This window comes from Orycteropus afer, unplaced genomic scaffold, assembly GCF_000298275.1.
Source record: "Orycteropus afer afer isolate SDZICR_OR568_19922 unplaced genomic scaffold, OryAfe1.0 scaffold00049, whole genome shotgun sequence".
NCBI lineage: Eukaryota > Metazoa > Chordata > Mammalia > Tubulidentata > Orycteropodidae > Orycteropus > Orycteropus afer.
The window spans coordinates 13,003,475-13,023,943 of NW_006921636.1; the positions used below are offsets into that span (position 1 = coordinate 13,003,475).

Genomic DNA, 20,469 nt, shown 5'->3' on the forward strand with positions numbered 1-20,469 from the left:
TAGCAAGAAGCTGATTACTATGCTTTAAACCAATGAAAGGTGGTCAGATTTCGTTAATGGCAGACCTTGCGGCCACTTTGTGTGAGAAGACATCTCCTTCTGCTCACTGTGCTTGCAATAAAAAAAACATTTCTTGGCATCTCGGTTAATCTTCATTCTTTAAACTTACTTTCTGTGTTCTTACATACCCATCAAGGCAAGCAGATCTTTAAAAAAAAAGTCTCTTAGAAATGTTCTGGGAGATGAAGAAAGCTTAATTACTTGAGACTGGCAGCAGTGGGTATATGGTAAAAAAAAAAAAAAGCCTTTGTAAAACAGTATATTTTCCACATCTGTTCAAGATTTGGTGGGCAAGGAAAATCAAATGTGGTTTTGTAACTGAACTGAACATTTGTCATGCTGTAGTTGCTGGCCCAGAATATTAGAAGTTAATGACTGATTTAAACCGTCTCTGATTTAATGCAAGATTTGTTGTCTTTAAAGGTTTCTTATGTTATTGTTAAGCCAGGGATCTAAGGTTTAGATTCAATATGAATAAACTAGCTGCTTGCCCAGTATTGCTTGAGAGAATCATTGACCATCATTAAATAAACCCCCTTTGCTGCTGCTCGCCCTCATTATGTTACAGGAAGTTACTTGGAAGCAGCAGCTCAGAGGGGCTGCTTCACTTGGCGGGTGAGGTGTGGGTGGGGTAGTATTTGAAGCTAGCGTGTGTCTTTTCCATCTCTGGTGTTATGTATAGCATACTTCTTTCAGTCAGTTACAGTAGAGGGTCTCATACCCCAGTGTCAAATACTCTGGTTCGTTATTGTTTCTTTGAACTGCCCTCCCAACCCCCAAAGGTGAATTTTATATATACTGTATCCTGTATTTTTGGTAGACCATCCCAAAATCCCTTCTACCGTTTGATAAAAAGTCTTCAGTTTCAGCTGGAGGATGAATCCACTTGTGGTTCCCAAACGAATTGGGCGGATGTCATGTAGCTTGTATTTTCGGGCCATCCCAACCATACTCACCAAATTGAATGAAAATTTATCCAGCGTTGTAACATAATATTTGTTTCACTTTTTTTTTTTTTTTTTTTAGATTTCAGAATAAGTTCTTGTTATTTACTAAAACATCTCTCTGGCTGTATGGTTGATTTATGACAGTAGGATCTGTGCTTCACAAATAGGTGGTTTGTATTGGGGAGAGGTGGGAAGGGTGTTTAATAGAAAAGCTGTGAACTCAAGTAGTGGGAGACTCCTTCCAGTTCTAATATAGTATGGATTAGTAACATTCGGAGGCTGTGATTAAAGCCAGGGAGCTGTAATGGAGATGGCATACCTGAGGGGTACTGAAGGCTACTATGTCACATCCAAGGCAACGCTTCTTGCAAGATTGCTTTCCAGTCACAGATCGGAGGGCCTCAAAGAGCATTAATGGGGAGCCTATCAATTATTTACCATGTTATAAATTGAAACTAAGAAATACTTTAAATGTTTATTCATTTAAAAATAATCTTATTTTATGTTGCCACAATTAACATTTTTTAATGAAAAATAACTTCCAAAGCCAAAGAAGAATTTAGAAGAGTGGCATTGTTTTTAATTTTTTGCCAATCTGTAATGTTTGGCTTTAAGAGAAGACAGCTGGGTTCTCCGAGCTGTACCGCTGTTCAGTCTCATGATGTCACATAACTATGTGACCTCTGGAAAACAACTGGGTATTTGTGAGATGGTGAGCGTGAAAAGGCAAATGGTGAAGATAGTTTTAACTTCAAAGTCCCCCTGGAAGCATCTTGGAGACTCCTTGGAATTCCTGGACCACACTTGAGAATCGCTTAGCTAGGGCATTACAGCTTGTGGCTGTAAAGGGAGTGCCCCCCCACCCACATGGAACATGTTCCTCACCTTTCTTACTAGAGAGGAGTGGAACAGATAGAGCTTAATTAAGATGGGTTACTAAATCCTCAAGCCCCTTTTAGTTTGCCTTTCAAACCAGTGGTCTGGTTATTTATCCTTAATGCTGTTATGTTAACAGAATAATCGCTGGAATATGAAGGCTGATGAATGTTTCTTCCACAGAAGGAAGGGTGTGTGATTGAAAAGGATGACGTGATAACCTGGAAACCTGCTGAGGAAATCCAAACTTAAATAGACGTTTAGGATTCCAGATGTGTTTGAATGAGTTGCAAGTGTCAAAAGCTTCCTCAGAATGTGAATCTTGAAGCTAAAATTTACTCTGCTCAGACCCAGCTGGGCCTCTGTTAGCATTAATGTCCTCGCTGGAACAGTTGACATTTTGTGGGTGTGATTTAACTAATCTTTCTCTAATGCATCTTGGAAATGGACTGTTTGTAGATTGAGGAATTGTTTCAGTTTTATGTTTTTGAAAAGTACTATCCTGATTTCCACATTCCTTCATTTAATAACTATTCATGAACATTGATTTAGTCAACAAATATTTTTTGTATGCCTCCTACACACCAGGCATACCGTTAGGGAATAGAACAGTAAACAGAACAGTGTCCTTATCCTCATGTTGAGAAAGGAGCTACGGAGACAAAAAGAATTGGGAAATAGGAAGTAGAGAGGGGTAACCAGCTGCTGCTGAGTCAGTGATGACCTCACGTGTCAGAGTAGAGCTGTGCTCTAGGGTTTTCAATGGCTGATTTTTTTTTTTTTTTTTTTTAAAGTAACCAGACCTTTGTTCCAAGGTGCCTGTACGTTGACTTGAACCTGCAACCTTTGGAGCAAAGCTCATCAACTGTACCATCTAGGGGTTCCTGTGTCCACACACCCCCCCCCCAGGTGTGGTTAGAACAGCTTCTCTGATAAGGTGACATTTGAGCAGCAGTCTGAAGCAATTGGAGAAAACTGGTGAATATTTAGGGGAAGCATTCTTAGCAGAAGGAACAGCAGGGGTATCACTGCCTGAGCAGGTGAAGTCAGAGAGGTATGGGAAGGTGCAGATTATGGAGGACCTTCTAGGCCAGTTAAAAGACTGGGGCTCTTACTCGAAAAGAGATAGGGAGCCATTTGAGGGAGTTGTAGTAGAGGAGAGAGCATCAGACTTGCCTTTTATTGAAGGGCACTGGCTGCTATGTGTTCAGTAAGGGAGGAGGCTATTACAGTAAATCGCAGTGGTTTTTGATGGCTTGACACTTAGGCATGGTGGAGAGAAGATGTATTCTGGAATCATTTTGAAGGTAGAGCTGAAGGGATTTGGTGGTGGCTTGGACACTCTGTTACCGTGAGGGTCACTGAGTCACTTCCAACTCAAAGCCCGTGTGCAATGGAAGGGAACTGCCCAGCCCTGCTCCATCCTCAGTCATTAAGTCAGCCTGTTGTTGCAGCCACGGTGTCAGTCCAGCTCATTGAGGGCCTTCCTCTCTCTCACTTAATCTGCTATTTCTCCAAGCATGATCCTTCTCCAGGAACTGGTCCATCCTGATAACACATCCAAGATACATGAGATGGAGTCTCACCATCCTTGCTTCCTAAGGAGCATTCTGGCTATACCTCTTCCAAGTCAGATTGGTTTGTCCTGGCAGTCCATGGTATATTCAATATCCTTTGCCAACATAATTCAAAGGCATCAATTCTTCCTCAGTCTTCCTTATTCATTGTCCAGCTTCTACTTGCCAGGCAATTGAAAATACCATGGGTTTGGTCAGGCGCGTCTTAGTCCTCAAAGTGACATCTTTGCTTTTTATCACTTTAAGGAGGTCTTTTGCAGCAGATTTGTCCAATGGAATATGTTTGATTTCTTGACTGCTGCTTCCATGTTCTGGTAGTACAGTGCTGAAGACATTTGGCTGCTAACCAGGAGGTTGTCAGTTCAAACCCACCAGCTGCTCCACCGGAGAAAGATAATGCAGTCTGCTTCTGTAAAGATTTATAGCCTTGGAAAGCCTATGGGGGCAGTTCTACTCTGTCCTATAGGGTGGCTGTATGTTGCAATCGATTTGATGGCAGTGGGTAGATTTCTATGGGTATTGATTATATACCCAAGTAAAATGGAACCTTGGAAAACTTCAATCTCTCCATTTATCATGATGTTGCTTATTGGTCCAGTTGTGAGGATTTTTGTTTTCTTTGTGTTGAGGTATAATCCATACTGAAGGCTGTAGTCATTGGTCTTCTTCAGTAAGTGCTTCAAGTCCTCTGCTGTCAGCAAGCAAAGTTGTGTCATCTTCACGTCACAAGTTGTTAATGAGTCTTTCTCTAACCCTGATGCCACATTTTCCATATATTCCAGCTTCTCGGATTACTTGCTCAGTATACAGATTAAATAAGTAAGGTGGAAGGATAACAACCCTGACACAGGCCTTTCTTGATTTTAAGCCATGCAGTACCCACTTGTTCTATTCAAATGACTGCCTCTTGTTCTATGTCAAGATTTCGCATGAGCACAATTCAGTGTTTGGGAATTCCCATTCTTCACAATTTCTCCATAATTTCTCATCATCCACACAATTGAGTGCTTTTTCAAGATCAATAAAACACAGGTAAACATCTTTCTGGTATTCTCTGCTTTCAGCCAAGATCCATCTGACATCAGCAATGCTATCCCTCATTCCATGTCCTCTTCTGAATCCAACTTGAATTTCTGGCAGTTTCCTGTCAATGTACTGTTGTTGCAAGTGCTTTTGAATGATCTTCAGCAAAATTTTACTTGCATGTGATACTAATGATATTGTTCAATAATTTCTGCATTCTGTTTGAATAATGAGCTTGTCTATGGATCTTTTCCAATTGGTTGGCCAGGTAGCTCTCTTCCAAATTTCTTGACATAGACAAGTCAATGCTTTCAGCATTGCATCCATTTGTTGAAACATCTCATTGGATATACCATCAATTTTTGGAGCCTTGTTTTTGGCCAGTTCCTTCAGTACCACTTGGACTTCTTTCAGTACCATCAGTTCTTGATCACAAGCTACCTCCTGAAATGGTTGAACATCCACCAATTCTTTCTGGCACAGTGACTCTGTGTTCCTTCCGTCTTCTGTGGATGCTTCCTGTGTCATTCAGTATTTTGCCCATAGAATCCTTCAATATTGCAGCTCACAGCTTGAATTTTTCCTTCAGTTCTTGCAGCTTGAGAAATGCTGAGCCTGTTCTTTCCTTTTGGTTTTCTAGCTCCATGTCTTTGCACATTTCATCCCAATATTTTACTTCACCCTCTTGAGCTGCCCTTTGACATCTTCCGGTCAGCTCTTTTACTTCATTTTTTCCATTCACTTTAGCTACTGTACATTGAAGAGCAAGTTTCAGAGCCTCTTCTGACAATCATTTTGTTTTTCTCCTTCTTTCCCATCTTTTTAATGATCTTTTGCTTTCTTCATGTATGATGTCCTTGATGACATCCCACAACTTGTCTGGTTTTCAGCAATACAGTGTTCAATGTGGTTTTTTTTGTTTGTTTGTTTTAGAGCTGTGATATCTTTACTTCCCTTTCTTTATTGAAAGTTTTTTTGTGATTTGGATGAAAGTTCACAGAATAAATTGGTTTTCCATTCAACAATTCATACTCGTTTTGTGACAGTGATTTCGATCCCCATCATATAACAGCACTCTTCCCACTTCCTCCCGTGTTTACTGTTTCCATTCATCCTTCTTTCTTGTCCCTTCCTGCCCTCTGAGCTTTATTCCTGGGCAGATGGTACCCTGTTGCTCTCAAATGGTTGATTGTTCTAAGGAGTGTACCTCCCTAGTGTTATTGTTCACCTTACAGGCCTATCTGTAATTTGGCTGAAAGTTGAGTCACGGGTGTGAGTTCAGTTCCCTGCTTGAAGAATGTATAGGGGCTATAGTCTCGGGGGTTCCACCAGTATCTGAGACTAGTACACCTGGTCTTTTTATGATTGAGTTTTGTTCTACATTTTTCTTCTTCTCTGTCCAGTACTTCCTACTGTGATCCTTTTCATAATGGTCAATAGTGCCAGACAGGCAATATCTAGTTCTTCTGGTCTCAGGGTTATGTAAGCTGGAGTTCATGTGGTCCATTAGTCCTTCAGAATAATTGTTTCCTTGCTTCTTCAATTTTCTTCACTTGCCTTTGCTCCAAATGGGGAGAGACCGATAGCTGCACATGAGATGGGCACTCACAAGCTTTTGAGAGCACAGTCACTACTCAACAATGTAGGATATAGAACATTATCTTTGTAGACTGTTAAGCCATTTGGCCTTGGTGTTCTGACCCCCCAGGCCCAGTAACTCATTCCCTCAAGGTGTTTGGTTATAGCTAAGAAGTTTTCATAACTTTGCTCCCTGTATGCTCTCCCGTAGGCATGAGTATATCTGCAGCACATGTAAATACATATGTAGAAATATCCTGTCTTAAACCTAAATATATTCATGGGTGTAGTCCTATTCACCTTCCCATCCCAGTTCACCTTGAGTGTATCCACTATTAGATTGTTCAAATCTATTCTTGAGATGGTCTCTAAATTGATGTGGGATATGTTGTTGTTGTTGTTGTTGTTATGTGCCGTCGAGTCGGCCCCGACTCATAGCGACCCCTCCTTGGGTTTCCGGGGCAGTATCACTACGGAAGTAGGATTGCCCGACCTTCCTTCCGAGGAGTGGCTGGTGGGTTTGAACCGCCAGCCGTCTGGTTAGCAGGCAAGTGTCTTAGCCACTATGCTACCAGAGCTCCCGATGTGGGATATAGTCAAGGTTAAAGTTTGGCTCTTATAGATTTCTTTTCATTTTCTTCAGCTTCAACTTGAACTTATTTAGGAGCAGTTGATGGTCTGTTCTGCAATCGGCCCCTGTCCTTAATCTGACTGATGATATCAAGCATCTCCATTGTTTCTTTCCACTGCTGTAGTTTGATTTGGTTCCTGTGTATTCCATCCATCAAGGTCCATGTGTCTGGCTGTCATTTATGTTGTTGACAAAGATAAGAAGAACAGATTTGGGAGGGGAAATTGGGAGTTTGGTTTTGTTCTTGTCAAGTTTGAGATGCTTAGGAAATATCCACGTAGAGATGTTGAGTAGGTAGTTGGCTATATGACTGGAGATCAGGAGTTAGAAGCTGGAGATACTCATTTGAGAGTCATCTCCAATGTTATTTAAAGCCATGCCTAGGAAGTAAATGGTCAGAGGACTAAGCCCTGGGATTGTCGAGGAACTAGCAAAAGGCTGAGTAGGTGCTCCTGCTCTAGTGCAGGCTCCTGATAGTCAAGTGAAAAAGCATTTCGAGAAGGGCGTGGTTAGCTGTCAGCCGCTGTTGAGAGGGGAAGATGGGCATCCACTGTGTGTAGGCACTGGGTATACCAAGGTGAGCCAGAGTGCCAGACACCTAGCAGGTGTTTATGCTTTATTATTATTATTAGAATGAAGGCAGCCGCCCTTGCTTCAAACAGCTCCTACTTAGGGGAGGAGCCCCATATTGGCAATCATTTTTTAAAAATGGAATAAACTGATAAAGTTCAGGAAGCATGTGGGAAGGAACCTAACCCGAGTGGGAAACCGTTGTCTGAAAAGGCTTCCTGGGGAGCTGAGGCTTCTTCAGCTGTCTTCAGTAGATGGGAAGAAAGCGGGTGGTTCCTGTGTGCCCAGATTTTCTGTTCCCCTGCTCCATGCTCCCCCAGAAGCAGCCAAGCTTGGGAAGTTGGGAAGGAAATAAAGGGAGGAAGTGATTGGCCAAAGAATAGAAAGAAATGTGAGTAAGAAAAGAACTGGAAACGAGAGAGAATAGGATTTAAAAAAAAAAAAAGAAAGAAAGAAACCCACTGCCATTGAGTCAATTCCGACTTAGCAACCCCCTTTGGGTTTCTGAGGTGGTATCTCTACAGAAGTAGATTGCCCAGTCTTCCTTCCAAGGAGTAGCTGGTGGGTTTGAACCGCCGACCTTCTGGTTAGCTAGCAATCAAATGCCTTAGGCATTATGCCACCAGAGAGCCTTAGAGAACAGAATAGCTACCTTTAAAAAAACAGTTTAAAATTCATTTTAAATTTAGTAAATTCCATTTGGTCTGAAGTTTTTTCCTAAGGGAAATCTATTCTAATACATATATGGCCACAAGGGGTCTCCCTTTATCTTTTTCTTGTTTTCTGAACTAAATGCACTAGTTTAAAAGGAAGAACAAAGAAGTGATGGCTTGTCAAAAAGCTTACGCTGCTCACATAAGGCCAGCACCAAAACTGGTAAAGAATTTAATTAAACTTTTAAGTGGAAGTGGCCCTTTACCAGTAACTCAGTTTAGCAGTTTAAGAAATGAGAGACCTCAGGGTAATAATGTCAATGTGGACAGACACCCCTTGCTTTATTGTGCTTTGCAGATCCTGTGTATCAAGCAAGCCTATGGCGGCCATTTTTCCAACAGCAGGTGCTCACTTCCTGTCTCCATCCCACGTTGGTCATTCTCACAGTATTTTAAACTTTGTCGTAATGCTGTTGCACACTTAATAGAGTACAACCAACCAACGCAACCACTGCCGTGGAGTCGGACCTGACTCATCACAACCCCTCCTTGGGTTTCCAAGGCGGTATCACTACAGAAGTAGATTGCCCAACCTTCCTCCCGAGGAGTGGCTGGTGGGTTTGAACCTCCAGCCTTCTGGTTAGCAGTCAAGTGCTTTAGGCACTATGCCACCAGAGCTCCTTAATAGACTACAGTATAGTGTAAACATATGCACTGGGTGAGAGACAAATTCATTTGACTCACTTTATTGTGACACTTGCTTTATTGTAGTGGTCTGAAACCAAACCCGCAGTATCTCCGAGGTCTGCCTGTATGGGGAGAGTAAGGAATGCTTCAGTATCAAGATATTTTGTATTGAGGGATGTTCTCTTTCCTCTTCGGTGACTATTTCATTAGGCATAAAACCAAAAAAACCAAACTCACTGCTGTCGAATCAATTTCAGACTCACAGTGACCCTTCCTTGGGTTTCCAAGGTGGTGTCTCTACTGAAGTAGATTGCCCAGACTTCCTTCCGTGGAGTGGCTGTCAAATGCCTCAGGCATTACGCCACCACAGTCTGAAAAGCCCTTTATCATCTGACTATAATAATAATGAAACAAAGCAAACCAACAGCCATTGAGTTGAATGCAACTCACAGCAACACTGTAGGACAGAGTAGAATTGCCCCTTTGGCTTTCCAAGGCTGTCAATCTTTATGGAAGCAGACTGCCTCATCGTTATCCCCTGGAGCAGCTGGTGGGATTGAACCGCTGACCTTCTGGTTAGCAGCCAAATGTTTTAACCTCTGCACCACAAGAGCTCCTTGAGAATAATAATAGCTAACATTTACTAGGTGTTTTTGTGTTCTAAGCCTTTTTCCAGTATTCTCGTGTTATCCTCACCTAGCCCTATAAGGTAGATACTATTCTTCTTAATACTAATAATCCTCTGAGGCAGGGCTTTGAATTGGTTCCTTCCGGCTTGACCCGTGGTGGGAATTCATGTGTCTCTCCACCTCAGACAGACTGAATCACATCTGCAGCTCCACCACATCCCGTGGTGATCCTACAGATCGTATGTGTCCATAAGAATCACATGGGGATCCAGTTAAACTACAAATTCTGATTCAGTCTGTCTGGGGTGGAAATGCACATTTCAGCAGGGGGCTGAACTGGAATGAACCGGTTCTTCAGAGCCCTGCTTTGAGGGAGGCACTCTTTCTTCTGCCTGTGATTGTGCAGGTGAAGAAACTGTCCACAGCTTAGAGAAAGTAACACTGGGTCCAAGGTCATACAACTCATCAGGGGCAGAATCAGGATTTGAACACATATCTAACTTCAACACTACGTACCCTATTCAGCCTATAGTGGATGGATTTATGAATTTGTCCATGTTAAGAAACAGATTTTTCATTTGAAGACTTGAAGCCGTTCTTAACTAGGGATGAGAATTAGATTCACCTGAGGAATTTTTTTTAAAACGCACCTGCCCAAGTTCTTTCCGGACAATCTGGGGCTCTGGGTCCTTTTTTAAAGTTCTATGGGTGACTCTAATGTGTATCTACCACTGATAGGGATGACCACGGGGGGCTTCTATCATTGAAAGTATCTCGATCTATGTAGGCAGAGCAGTTTGCTGGGACACAGCAGCCATCTAGCCTAAGAACAAACAGGATTTTGGTGACTTGCCAGCATTTAACTACAAAGGGTATCGAACTCAGGCCGCTTCAAAGCTTCTGGCTTCCAGGTTGAGATGCAGTCCCCTCTCCCCTGAGTGCAAAGCTGAAAGGAAACCTGTAAATCTCTGAAGACCTACAGGAGTTGTTGTTAGTTGTCATCAAGCCGACTCCAACTTGGGGCGAACTTATGTGTAAACACAAAAACGTTGCCAGTCTTGAGCCATTTTCATTATTGCTGGAATGTTTGAGTCCGTTGTGTGGCTACTGTGTCAATACGCTTCATGGAGGATTTTCCTCGTTTTCACTGAAACTCCCCTTTACCAACCATGCTGCCCTCCTTCAGGGACCACTCTTTCTTACTGTTGTTGTTGTTGTTGTTATGTGCCGTCAAGTCGGCCCCGACTCATAGCGACCCCTCCTTGGGTTTCCGAGGCAGCATCACTACGGAAGTAGGATTGCCCAACCTTCCTTCCGAGGAGTGGCTGGTGGGTTTGAACCGCCAGCCTTCTGGTGAGCAGTCAAGTGCTTTTAGCCACTATGCTACCAGAGCTCCCCTTTCTTACTGATGTGTCCGAAAAGAGCAAGTCAAAGCCTAGCCACCCTTACTCCTAGGAACACTGTGGTTGTATTTCTTCTAAGACTGATCTGTTCATTCGTCTGGCAGTCCACAGTACGTTCAGCATTCTTCTGCAACACCACAATTCAAATGTATCAATGACTCTTCTGTCTTCCTTTTTCATCGTCCAGGCTTCACATGCATTTGAAATGATTGCAAAGATCACAGCTTGAGTAGATGCACTTTAGGCATCAAAATCATCTTTGCTTTTTAAAACTTTAAAGAGGTCGTTTGGAGATTTGCCTCATGCAATATGCTATTGGATTCCTTGACTGCTGCTTCCAAGGACACTGATTGTTGACTCAAGTAGAATGAAATTGTTGACAATTCCCATTTCTTCCTCCACCTGGAAGAGTGGCAAAGCAGAACTCTGAAGTCAGTGTTAAGGTGTTCTTAGAAGTGAACCGTGCCAACAGGCACAGTTGGTCAGTCAGTCAACCCGGCCCGGTGGTGACTCACACTACCCTCATGGTACAGTACAGCCTTCCTCAGCTGCTATTTGCTGCCTGTCAGCTTGGCAAACAGCCATTGATTGTAGGCTTGAGATTAAGCTTTCTACCTGGTAACAAAAGCTGGAGACTTTAAGGCAGGGGGTTGTGAACAGTGAAGGAATCAAGTCCTATGAAGTGGTCATCAGCCTGGATGAAGGGAGAGGACATTTTCTACCCCTTCCTGAAACAAGAGAAACTTCCATGATGACTTAAAGTGGCCTAAGTCATGGTGAGATTTGGAATACTTCCTATAAGGTGAAGTCAGAGAATAGTCTAATGTTCCCAAGTGCCTTCTGTGCTCACTTTCTGGTAATTTCTCTCTGGTCTTCCCATTCCCCCAGCACCACTCATGATGCATGCACACGTGTGCATGTGCATGCACACACGCACACGTATACACATCCTCCCTCCCTCAGCTTCCTGTTCTTGGTATTCCTTACCTTTCCCAGAATTACACTCTACTCCTGTTAACCCCGGGCTTAGTTGGGATTTCCAGCCATCAGTCCTGGCCACAGCATCATGTCACGGAGGTTTATTTGTCCCTTTTGCTGGAGTTCTGTGCAACCTAGGTGCTGGGGATCCACCCAGGCCCTTTGCTTTTGACTCTGCCCCAACAGCTTTCTGATGGCAGCCCCACAGGCTCATAGGACACCAGGGCTTGGAAAAGGAAAACAAAAAAATCATGATCCTCATGGAGTTCTGAGATGATCTCGTTCCAACACAATTCCCCACCCTCTCCCGTCAGGTCAGTCAGAGGAGGTGTCTACCTTCTGGAGGAGAGAGAAAGGCAGCCAGCGGTGATTGTTGCACTGGGCTCTTCCCAGGGGCCCTGGGGGAGGAGAATTGGGGGCTGCGCGTGAGGCCTGGCCTCAGCTACCATAAGGGTCTCCCAGGCTGTGTCCAGAGCGTTCTTACTTTCCCAGTTCCCTCCTCTGCTTTCCAAAGTCCATGGGCAGCCATCCTCGTTCCTTTCCCTCTAGGTCACTGGATTCCTCCGTGGGGTTGGCAGAGTGCTGTAGCCCCGAGTCCTGTCGTGGCATGTGAGTGGTGGTGGGCTGAGAGCTGCCAACCTCCACGCTCTGGGGGATTTGGAGTGTCCCAGGACTGGGTGTCCTGCTAGTCTGTCTCTCCCCTCCCTCTTCCCTTCTGCTTCCTCCCTCCCCTTAGACTCAGGGGACTCCAAGGGTGGGTGGAAGGAACTCTTACCCCTGCGAAGAATAGACACCAGGATTGCCAGGCTGCCTACACTTGGTTTCTAGCTTCCCTTCCACGTCCCTCAAGCCACTCCCTGGGCCTGAAGCCCCGGCTCCCTTTGAAACACCCCCTCCCTCTCTGAAGGAGGCTGGCCTGGCCAGGGGGTTATTTTAGGAGCAGCTTCTGAAATGCTCTGGCCTTGTTAGGGCAATGCTGACCTTTCTGTCTGAGGAGGAGGGCAGGACTGGAGAAGGGGCGGGGCAGCCACTAGGAGATCGACAGCCCCACACGCCCACTGGGTGGAGGAGAAGGGGGCCAGCGGCCGGGAATTCAGCCTCAGGCTGGGGGCTGTCACCCAGGGGGATTCCCTTCTTTGAACCGGACTGGGGCCCCTCAACCTCACCCCTTTTACTGTGCTTCTTAAAGGGATCACATCGTTTTTCCTTTCACTCCACGGAAGCCTGACTTGGGACGCTTGGGGGATTTTGAATCTTTCCTTCCTGCTTCCTTCCCAGCTGGCCGCTTGCCTCTGGCTCATTGGGGGGGGCTCTCAGGCATGGCACTGACCAGCTGGCCCAGTGCTGACTTGGCTCCTGGGTTCTCTCAGCCTCTGCTGGTGGCTCGCTGTCCCCCTCCTAGGGCACGGTGGTGAGTTTGGGGGCCCAGCCCCAAGCACACCTGGAGAGTGTCGCTGGCACCCCAGCCACCCTCGCCACCCAAGCTGGAGGATCGGGAGGTGATTGGGGGCTATGATGAGATGAGCGGGGGCCGCTTTGACTTTGACGATGGTGGGGCGTATTGTGGGGGCTGGGAGGGGGGTAAGGCCCACGGGCATGGGCTGTGCACGGGCCCCAAGGGCCAGGGCGAGTACTCAGGCTCCTGGAACTTTGGCTTTGAGGTGGCAGGCGTCTACACCTGGCCCAGCGGGAACACCTTTGAGGGGTACTGGAGCCAGGGCAAGCGACACGGGCTGGGCATAGAGACCAAGGGGCGCTGGCTCTACAAGGGCGAGTGGACACACGGCTTCAAGGGACGCTACGGCACTCGGCAGAGCACCAGCAGCGGTGCCAAGTATGAAGGCACCTGGAACAGTGGCCTGCAGGATGGCTACGGCACAGAGACCTACGCTGATGGAGGTGAGCCCAGCATGGGGACTGCAGAACTGGGATGGGCAATGGGTGAGGGCCCTGATGGAGGGCCGGAAGGGGAGAGGCAGGGTGGCACAGAAGCAGGGGGACTGGCTGCTTTGCTCCTCTAAGCACTCACTGTCTTGTTAGCAAAGGTGGGCCAACAAGAGGTTAGCGAGGATCTCAGGAGTGCTTAGCACAAAGGCTGGCCTAGAAAACACACTCGGTACAACGTAAGTGGCACTGCTCACAGGCAGAGCACACAACCAGCCACGGAATACACTCAAGCTTGCGCTAGAATTCGGGTCAAGTCTCAACTTTGCCATGCGAAGTTTTTTCAAGCAATAGATCACAAAGAGTTTTCATTCATTCATCCGTCCTCCTGGCCCTCATTTCTTCCCTCCTTCCTCCCCCTCTCTCCCTTCTTCCTTCCTCCCTTTCATTCAGTGCACACTTATGGAGCATCCCCTATGTGCCAGGCATTGTACACAGGCCAAAGAGCCCTGGTGGCCCAGTGATTGAAGCACTTGGCTGCTAACCAAAAAGGTCAGCGGTTTGAACCCACCAGCCGCTCTGCAGGAGATGTGGCAATCTGTTTCTGTAAAGATTTCAGGCTTGGAAACCCTATAGGGCAGTTCTTCTGTGTCTTATAGGGTCCCTATGAGTCAGAATCGACTCTATGGTAGTGGATTGGTTGGTTTCTTTGGTACGAAGGGTTAGCTATAAAAAGGAATAAGATCCATTCCCTGGCTTCACACATAGCATGGAGAGAAACGGTTATATTCAAGTACGTGCACAGTGCTGGGCGATCCTTGAAAAAGGAGCAGGTGGATTTGAAGAGTCAGGGAACGTGTTACAGGAGGTGACATCTGAGCTGGATCTCGGTGGGCAATTGCATTTGTTAGAGTGGGAGTGGGGGAGAGTTGAGGGGGAGAGAGGAGTGTGTACAAAGACTCAGAGGCATGAGTCTGCCCGGTGGGTTAAGGAAGCAGGCCCTTTGCTATGACAGCTCTGTGGCAGAGTGGATATCATTACTTTGTTCACAGGCTGTAACTTTGGACATATCACTTATGTGGGCCTCAACTTCCTCATCCATAGGATGGGGGGCTTTGAACATGACTCAAAACGGGGTTGGTAGACAGGCAGCACCAGCATCACCTGTTCACCTGTTCGAAATGCAAATTCAAGGCCCCAACCCAGACCCACTGAACCAGGAGAGGGGTGGGCCAGGAATCTTTCAACAAGCTTGACAGGTGAATTCTATGCACGTTCAAGTTTAAAACAACCCGATTTAAGTCAGGGGCTAGCAAACTCTAAACACCAGGCTAAATCCAGCCTGCCGTCTGTTTTTGCAATCTGCAAGCTATGAGTGGTGTTTACATTTCTAATGATTGAAAAAAGAAGTCAAAGGGAGAACAATGTTTTGTCACACATGCAAATATTGACATGATATCCTTGATTTTCCCTGTTGGCCCTCAAAGCTTAAAATATTTATTATCTGGCCTCTCCCACAAAAAGTTTGCTGGCCCACTTCAAGTGGTCACTAATGTCCCTTCCAGCTCAGAAGAATCCTGCAGTCTTCCTAATGAGCAATGAGAATGCAAAGAGAAGCGGACACAGACAAAGCTGGGGCTAATTAAAAAAAGATCTCAGTTGGCATCCAAAAGCATTTGTAGTGTATTTGTCACTAGCCTTCTCTCTTTATGAGAAGGCAGGAAGTGGGCAGTCTAGGAGTGGGCTGGGTGGGGTGGGGTGGCGGCAGCAGGGGCATTAGGCAGCCCGGGGTGGAGGGTGTGCTCAAGCTGTGGCCCCTCCAGTGCAGGACGGGTGTGAGTCTGGGTTGCCAGTTGGTGGGTGTGTGGGAGAAGGCCCATCCTCGAGTATGCCTGGATGTCACTGAGGTTATGTTCCTAGAGTCTCCATGGGTGTCCGTGATGGCTACACCATGCAGTACAAAAGCACTGAAGACAAATTCTGGCTCCACCATTCCCTAGGCCAGTGACCTTGAGCCCTTTGCTGAACCTCTTCAAAAAACCCCATGGCCATGGAGTCATTTCTGACTCATAGGGACCCTATAGGGTACTCTGTGCTATAAGGTCCCTATGAGTCAGAATTGACCCCATGGCAATGGGTAATCTTTATGGAAGCAGACTGCCACATCTTTCTCCCATGGCGCAGCTGTTGGGTTTGAAATGCTGACCTTTCAATTAGCAACCAAGCACTTAACTGTTGCACCACCAGAACTCCTCTGAATCTCTCCAATTCAGTGCAATTCAACTTAGCAGATATGTGTTAGAACTGCGCTAGGCACTGGAGATGCAACAGAGACCAAGCCTCAGTTTCCCGGCTACAACATAGAGATAACCCTTGAGTGCTTATGAGGCTTGTTACTGATGCTAAGTGGTACATGGCAGGCTGAAGGTTAGGTCTCTTCCTTCCTTCCGCTGTCCAAATCAAGGAGTGTGTGTGTGTGTGTGTGTGTGTGTGTATGTTGGAGGCCTGGATAGGAGTCACAGGGACACACATGTCTGGGACAAGGTGAGCATGGGAAGCTAGTGGCTGACCTCCCAATATGTCTAAAAGGAAGAAAACCTATTCATTCACTCATGCAACCAGTATTTGCAGAGCACCCACTATGTGCTGGCCACTGTTCTATAGCGAGTCCTAGGGGCCAGGGCAGTAAAAAAGACAAGGTCCCCAAGGAGCTTCCTGTGGAGTTGGGAAGACAGGAATCAACAGGAAAACAAACACATATGAACCTTCCAGAAGCTGCTAGTGCTACAAAACAAGTAACAGAGAGTGAGGGGTGGTGTTTTAGGTGGGGTGGTCTGAGAAGCAGGATGGGGAGGAACAGAGAGAAGGGGCTTCCAGGCAGAGGAAAAGGCCCAAGGCAGGAGTGGGGTCGGCACTGTCTTAGTTATTTACTGCTGCTATAACTGAAATAGGAGCTCTGGTAGCATAGTGCCTAAGGCACTTGACTGCTCACCAGAAGGCTGGCGGTTCAAACCCACCAGCCACTCCTCGGAAGGAAGGTTGGGCAATCTACTTCCGTAGTGATACTGCCTCGGAAACCCAAGGAGGGGTCGCTATGAGTCAGGGCCGACTCAACGGCAAACAACAACAACAACAACAACATAACTGAAATACCACAATGGAAGACTTGAGCAAACAGAAGTTTATTCTCTCACAGTTTTGGAGGCTAGCAGTCTGAATGCAGGGTGCTGCCTGTAGGGGAAGGCTTCCTCTCTGTCAGCTCTAGAGGAAAGTCCTTTTCTCCTCCCTTCAACATCTATGGCCTGGTGTTCCTTGGAGATCTCCATGTGTCTTGGCAACAATCTTCCCAAGTCTAGGAGGTTCTCAGCGCAGGGACCCTGGGTCCAAAGGACATGCTCCACTCCTGGCTCTTCTTTCTTGGTGGTTCTGAGGTCCCTCCTTCTCTGCTGGCTTCTCTCTTCCTTTATCTCCTGTAAGATAAAAAGGTGGTGCAGGCCACATCCCAGGGAAACTCCCCTTAACATCATCAGATCAGGGCTGTGACTTGAGTAGGGTGTTGCATCCCACCCTAATCCTGCCTCATTAATATAAAAAAAATAACCTAATCCTCACTAATATAACCTATTCTTGGATTATGAACACATAGAGGTCAGGATTTACAACACATCATAAAATGGAGAATAATTACATCAGATCACAAAACGGACAACCACGTAATACTGGGAATCATGGCCCAGCCAAGTTGGCACACATTTTGTTGGGGACACAATTCAATCTATGACAGGTGTGTTTTAGGAACAGCAAGAGGCTGCGTAGCAGGGACAGAGTGAGTGAGGGGAGTGTGCAGGAGATGAGGTTGGAGTCCTGGCCACGGGTCAGAGGGTGTGGCCTTTTCCTAGGTGTGGCCGGAGCCTTTCAGGCAGGGAAGACCTGTCCTCTGGCTTGTCAGAAGCCAGACTCTTCTTCCGAATGAGATGGCCCCACATCCAGGGAGCTTGGATGCCTCACAGGTCCTCTTTCCCTGGCCACACATGAGGTGCCACGCTCCAAAATTAGACGCAGCTCCTGCTTCGGAAAATCTCTTTAATCATCCTGTCATCAGTCTCCCAAGGGTTTGTTAAGGACCTGCCCTTTGCCCCATCCTGGGTAGCATGGAAGGAAATGTGGACAAGTAGGATCCTGTGATTAGGAAGGCTGAGAGTCCAGCCACCCTGGATCATTACACTGGCCCTACTCTTCCTCCTGCTCCAAGCAACTTTGCACACGTTATTGAACCTCTTTGGGCCTTAGGTTCCTCATCCATAAAATAGATCTGTACCAATCTCTCCTAAGGTTTTTCCAGAGATAACTCAATAAATAGTAGTTGCTATTATTACTATTGGGAGCTCTGGTGGCATAGTGCCTAAGGCATTTGACTACCAACCAGAAGGCTAGAGGTTCAAATCACCCCTTGGAAGACTGGGCAATATACTTCCATAGAGATACCACCTCCAAAACCCAAGGAGGGGTCACTATGAGTCAGATCTGACTCAACGGCAGTGAGTTCTTATTACTATTAATTTACTCAAGAGATGTATTGAGTAACAATTACATAGCCAAAACTGCACTACTCTGGGATGTATAGAAATGAACAGAATGGAAAAGGCCCTACCTTCATAGAGAATAAAACAGAATTATATTATAGGGTACAGGTGCTCAGGAGTCCTGGTGCATAGTGGTGAAGGCATTTGACTGCTAACCAGAAGGTCAGAGGTTCAAACACACCAGCTGCTCCTTGGGAGAAAGACACGGCAGTCTGCTTCTGTAAAGATTTGCAGTGCATTCTACTCTGTCTCATAGGGTTGCCATGAAGTGGAATCAAGTCTATGGCAATGGATTTGGTTTTGTTTATTGTTATGTGCAGATGCCAGGTAGTGGAAGCACATGGCCTAAGGAAGCAAGAGTGGGAGCTCAGGAGCCCTCAGGCATGCAGTGGGCTTCCTGGACTAAGTGACGAGAGTGAGCCAGCTGGGAAGGTGGAGGAGGAGCCCCAGGGAGAGAGGATACAACACACAAAAGCCAGGAGGCCCCACACTTGCCACCTAGTTGGAGGATAAAGCTGAAAAGTTCATCTTATCCCCAATCTTTATTTTGTGTGTGTGTGTGATTTGGGTGAAAGTTTACAGAGCAAATGCATTTTCCATTCTACAGTTCATACACATTTTGTTCAGTGGCATCGATTACAGTCCCCACAATGTACTAGCTCTCTTCCCACTTCCTCTCTGTGGTTACCTTTTCCCTGTGTCCTCCTTTCCTATGCATTCCTGCCCTCTGAGCTGTCTCCCTGTGCAGATACTGCCCTCTGATCTCCCACAGTTGATTGTTCTGAGGAGCACCTTAGAATTGGTGTAATTGTCCACCTCCTAAGGCTTTTCTATTCTAGCTGAAAGTTAAGCCACAAGAGTGAGTTCAACTCCAGGCCCAAAGGGTGAGTAGGGGCCATAGTCTCCGGGTTTCACCAGTCTCTAGCAAAGCAGTAAGCCTTATCCCCAGTCTTGAGAAGCTTTGATCAAAGGGGCAATCATGTCTCATTGTCTCTACTGCCCACCTTTCCTGGCAGGGGGCTGGCCACTAGGAACCAAAGAAACATCCATTTTCCAAATTGGAGGTGCTAATCCAAGGAGCTCTGGTAGCATAGTGCCTAAGGCACTTGACTGCTAACCAGAAGGCTGGCGGTTCAAACCCACCAGCCACTCCTCGGAAGGAAGGTTGGGCAATCCTACTTCCATAGTGGTACTGCCTCGGAAACCCAAGGAGGGGTCGCTATGAGTCGGGGCCGACTCGACGGCAAACAACAACAACAACAACAACAATCCATCAGCAGGTGGTTGGTGAAATTGATTTAGTGGGTTATGAGCTTTTTTTTTTTTTTTAAACTGAGTAAATAGAATAAAAAATATCAGAGTGCTTCACAGAAAATAAGATAAAGTATTGCTTCCTGAAACATTTATTAGGAATTTATGTGGGGAGAAATATGTTTTTATATATTGTGTGCATGTGTATGAAGATGTAAAATGTACTTCTTGCTGAGGGTCATGGTCAAAGAGTTAAAAAAAAAAAATCAATGTTGTAAAGTGCCATGCCCTGACACCTTCCTCAAACTCCTGCCACTCCTACCTCCATAAAGCCCAGCCTCTCCTCCGTGGAAGGAACCCTGGTGGTGCAATGGTTAAACACAGGCTGCTAACCTAAAGGTCAGCAGTTCAAACCCACGAGCCGCTCTGCAGGAGAAAAATGTGACAGTCTCCTTCCATAAAGATTTATAGCCTTGGAAACCCTATGGTGTAGTTCTATTCTGTCCAATAGGGTTGCAATGAGTAGGAATGGACTGGACTTGACGGCAGTGGGTTTTTCAGTTTCTCTTTCATGCCTGTTGCTTTGGTGGGTTGTTAAGTTCTCCAAGGCTCCTGTGGCAAGGGTGGGTGAGGGAGGCCCAGGAGTCTGGCCTCCTAGGCCTTGTTGGAAGCCTCTGAGCATCCCCTCCCCCTCCTATAGCCCACATTCCTCCCTGGCCATATATAGCAAAGCTAAAAATAGCTGCTGACTTAAAGGTCCAACAGGCCTGGCCCTTAAGTCCTAATGGGCTACGTGGCTGCCCGGCTGTCCCCACCCCAGAGTCTCAGAGACTCCAGCACCAGAAGGGCTTTTGCTAGTGATCTTTTGCTTTCTGGGGTCTTCACCTGAGGCTGGTGCCTTGGCCCCAAAACAAACAACGGTTGCTTTGCGGTCAATGCCAACTCCCGGAGATACCATAGGTTTCAGAGTCGAGGTGTGTTCTGCAGCATTTCCAAGCGCTTGGCTGCTAACTGAAAGGCTGGCAGTTTGAAAATACCCAGCAGCTCTGTAGGAGAAAGACACTCCGACCTGCTTGCATAAAGATTAGAGTCTGGAAAACCCTATGCGGCAGTTTTTACAGTCACACGGGGCCGCCATG

The 20,469-nt window shown here is 46.3% G+C and overlaps 1 protein-coding gene across 1 annotated transcript in view; it reads left to right on the forward strand.

Moving 5' to 3' along the window:
* The first annotated feature begins 13,132 nt into the window (after positions 1–13,132).
* Positions 13,133–20,469, forward strand: part of JPH2 (junctophilin 2) — a 105,174-nt gene continuing 97,837 nt past the window's right edge. The window contains exon 1 of the mRNA XM_007938414.2: positions 13,133–13,511. Within this exon, the coding sequence (XP_007936605.1) occupies positions 13,133–13,511 (379 nt within the window). The remainder of the gene's footprint in view (positions 13,512–20,469) is intronic.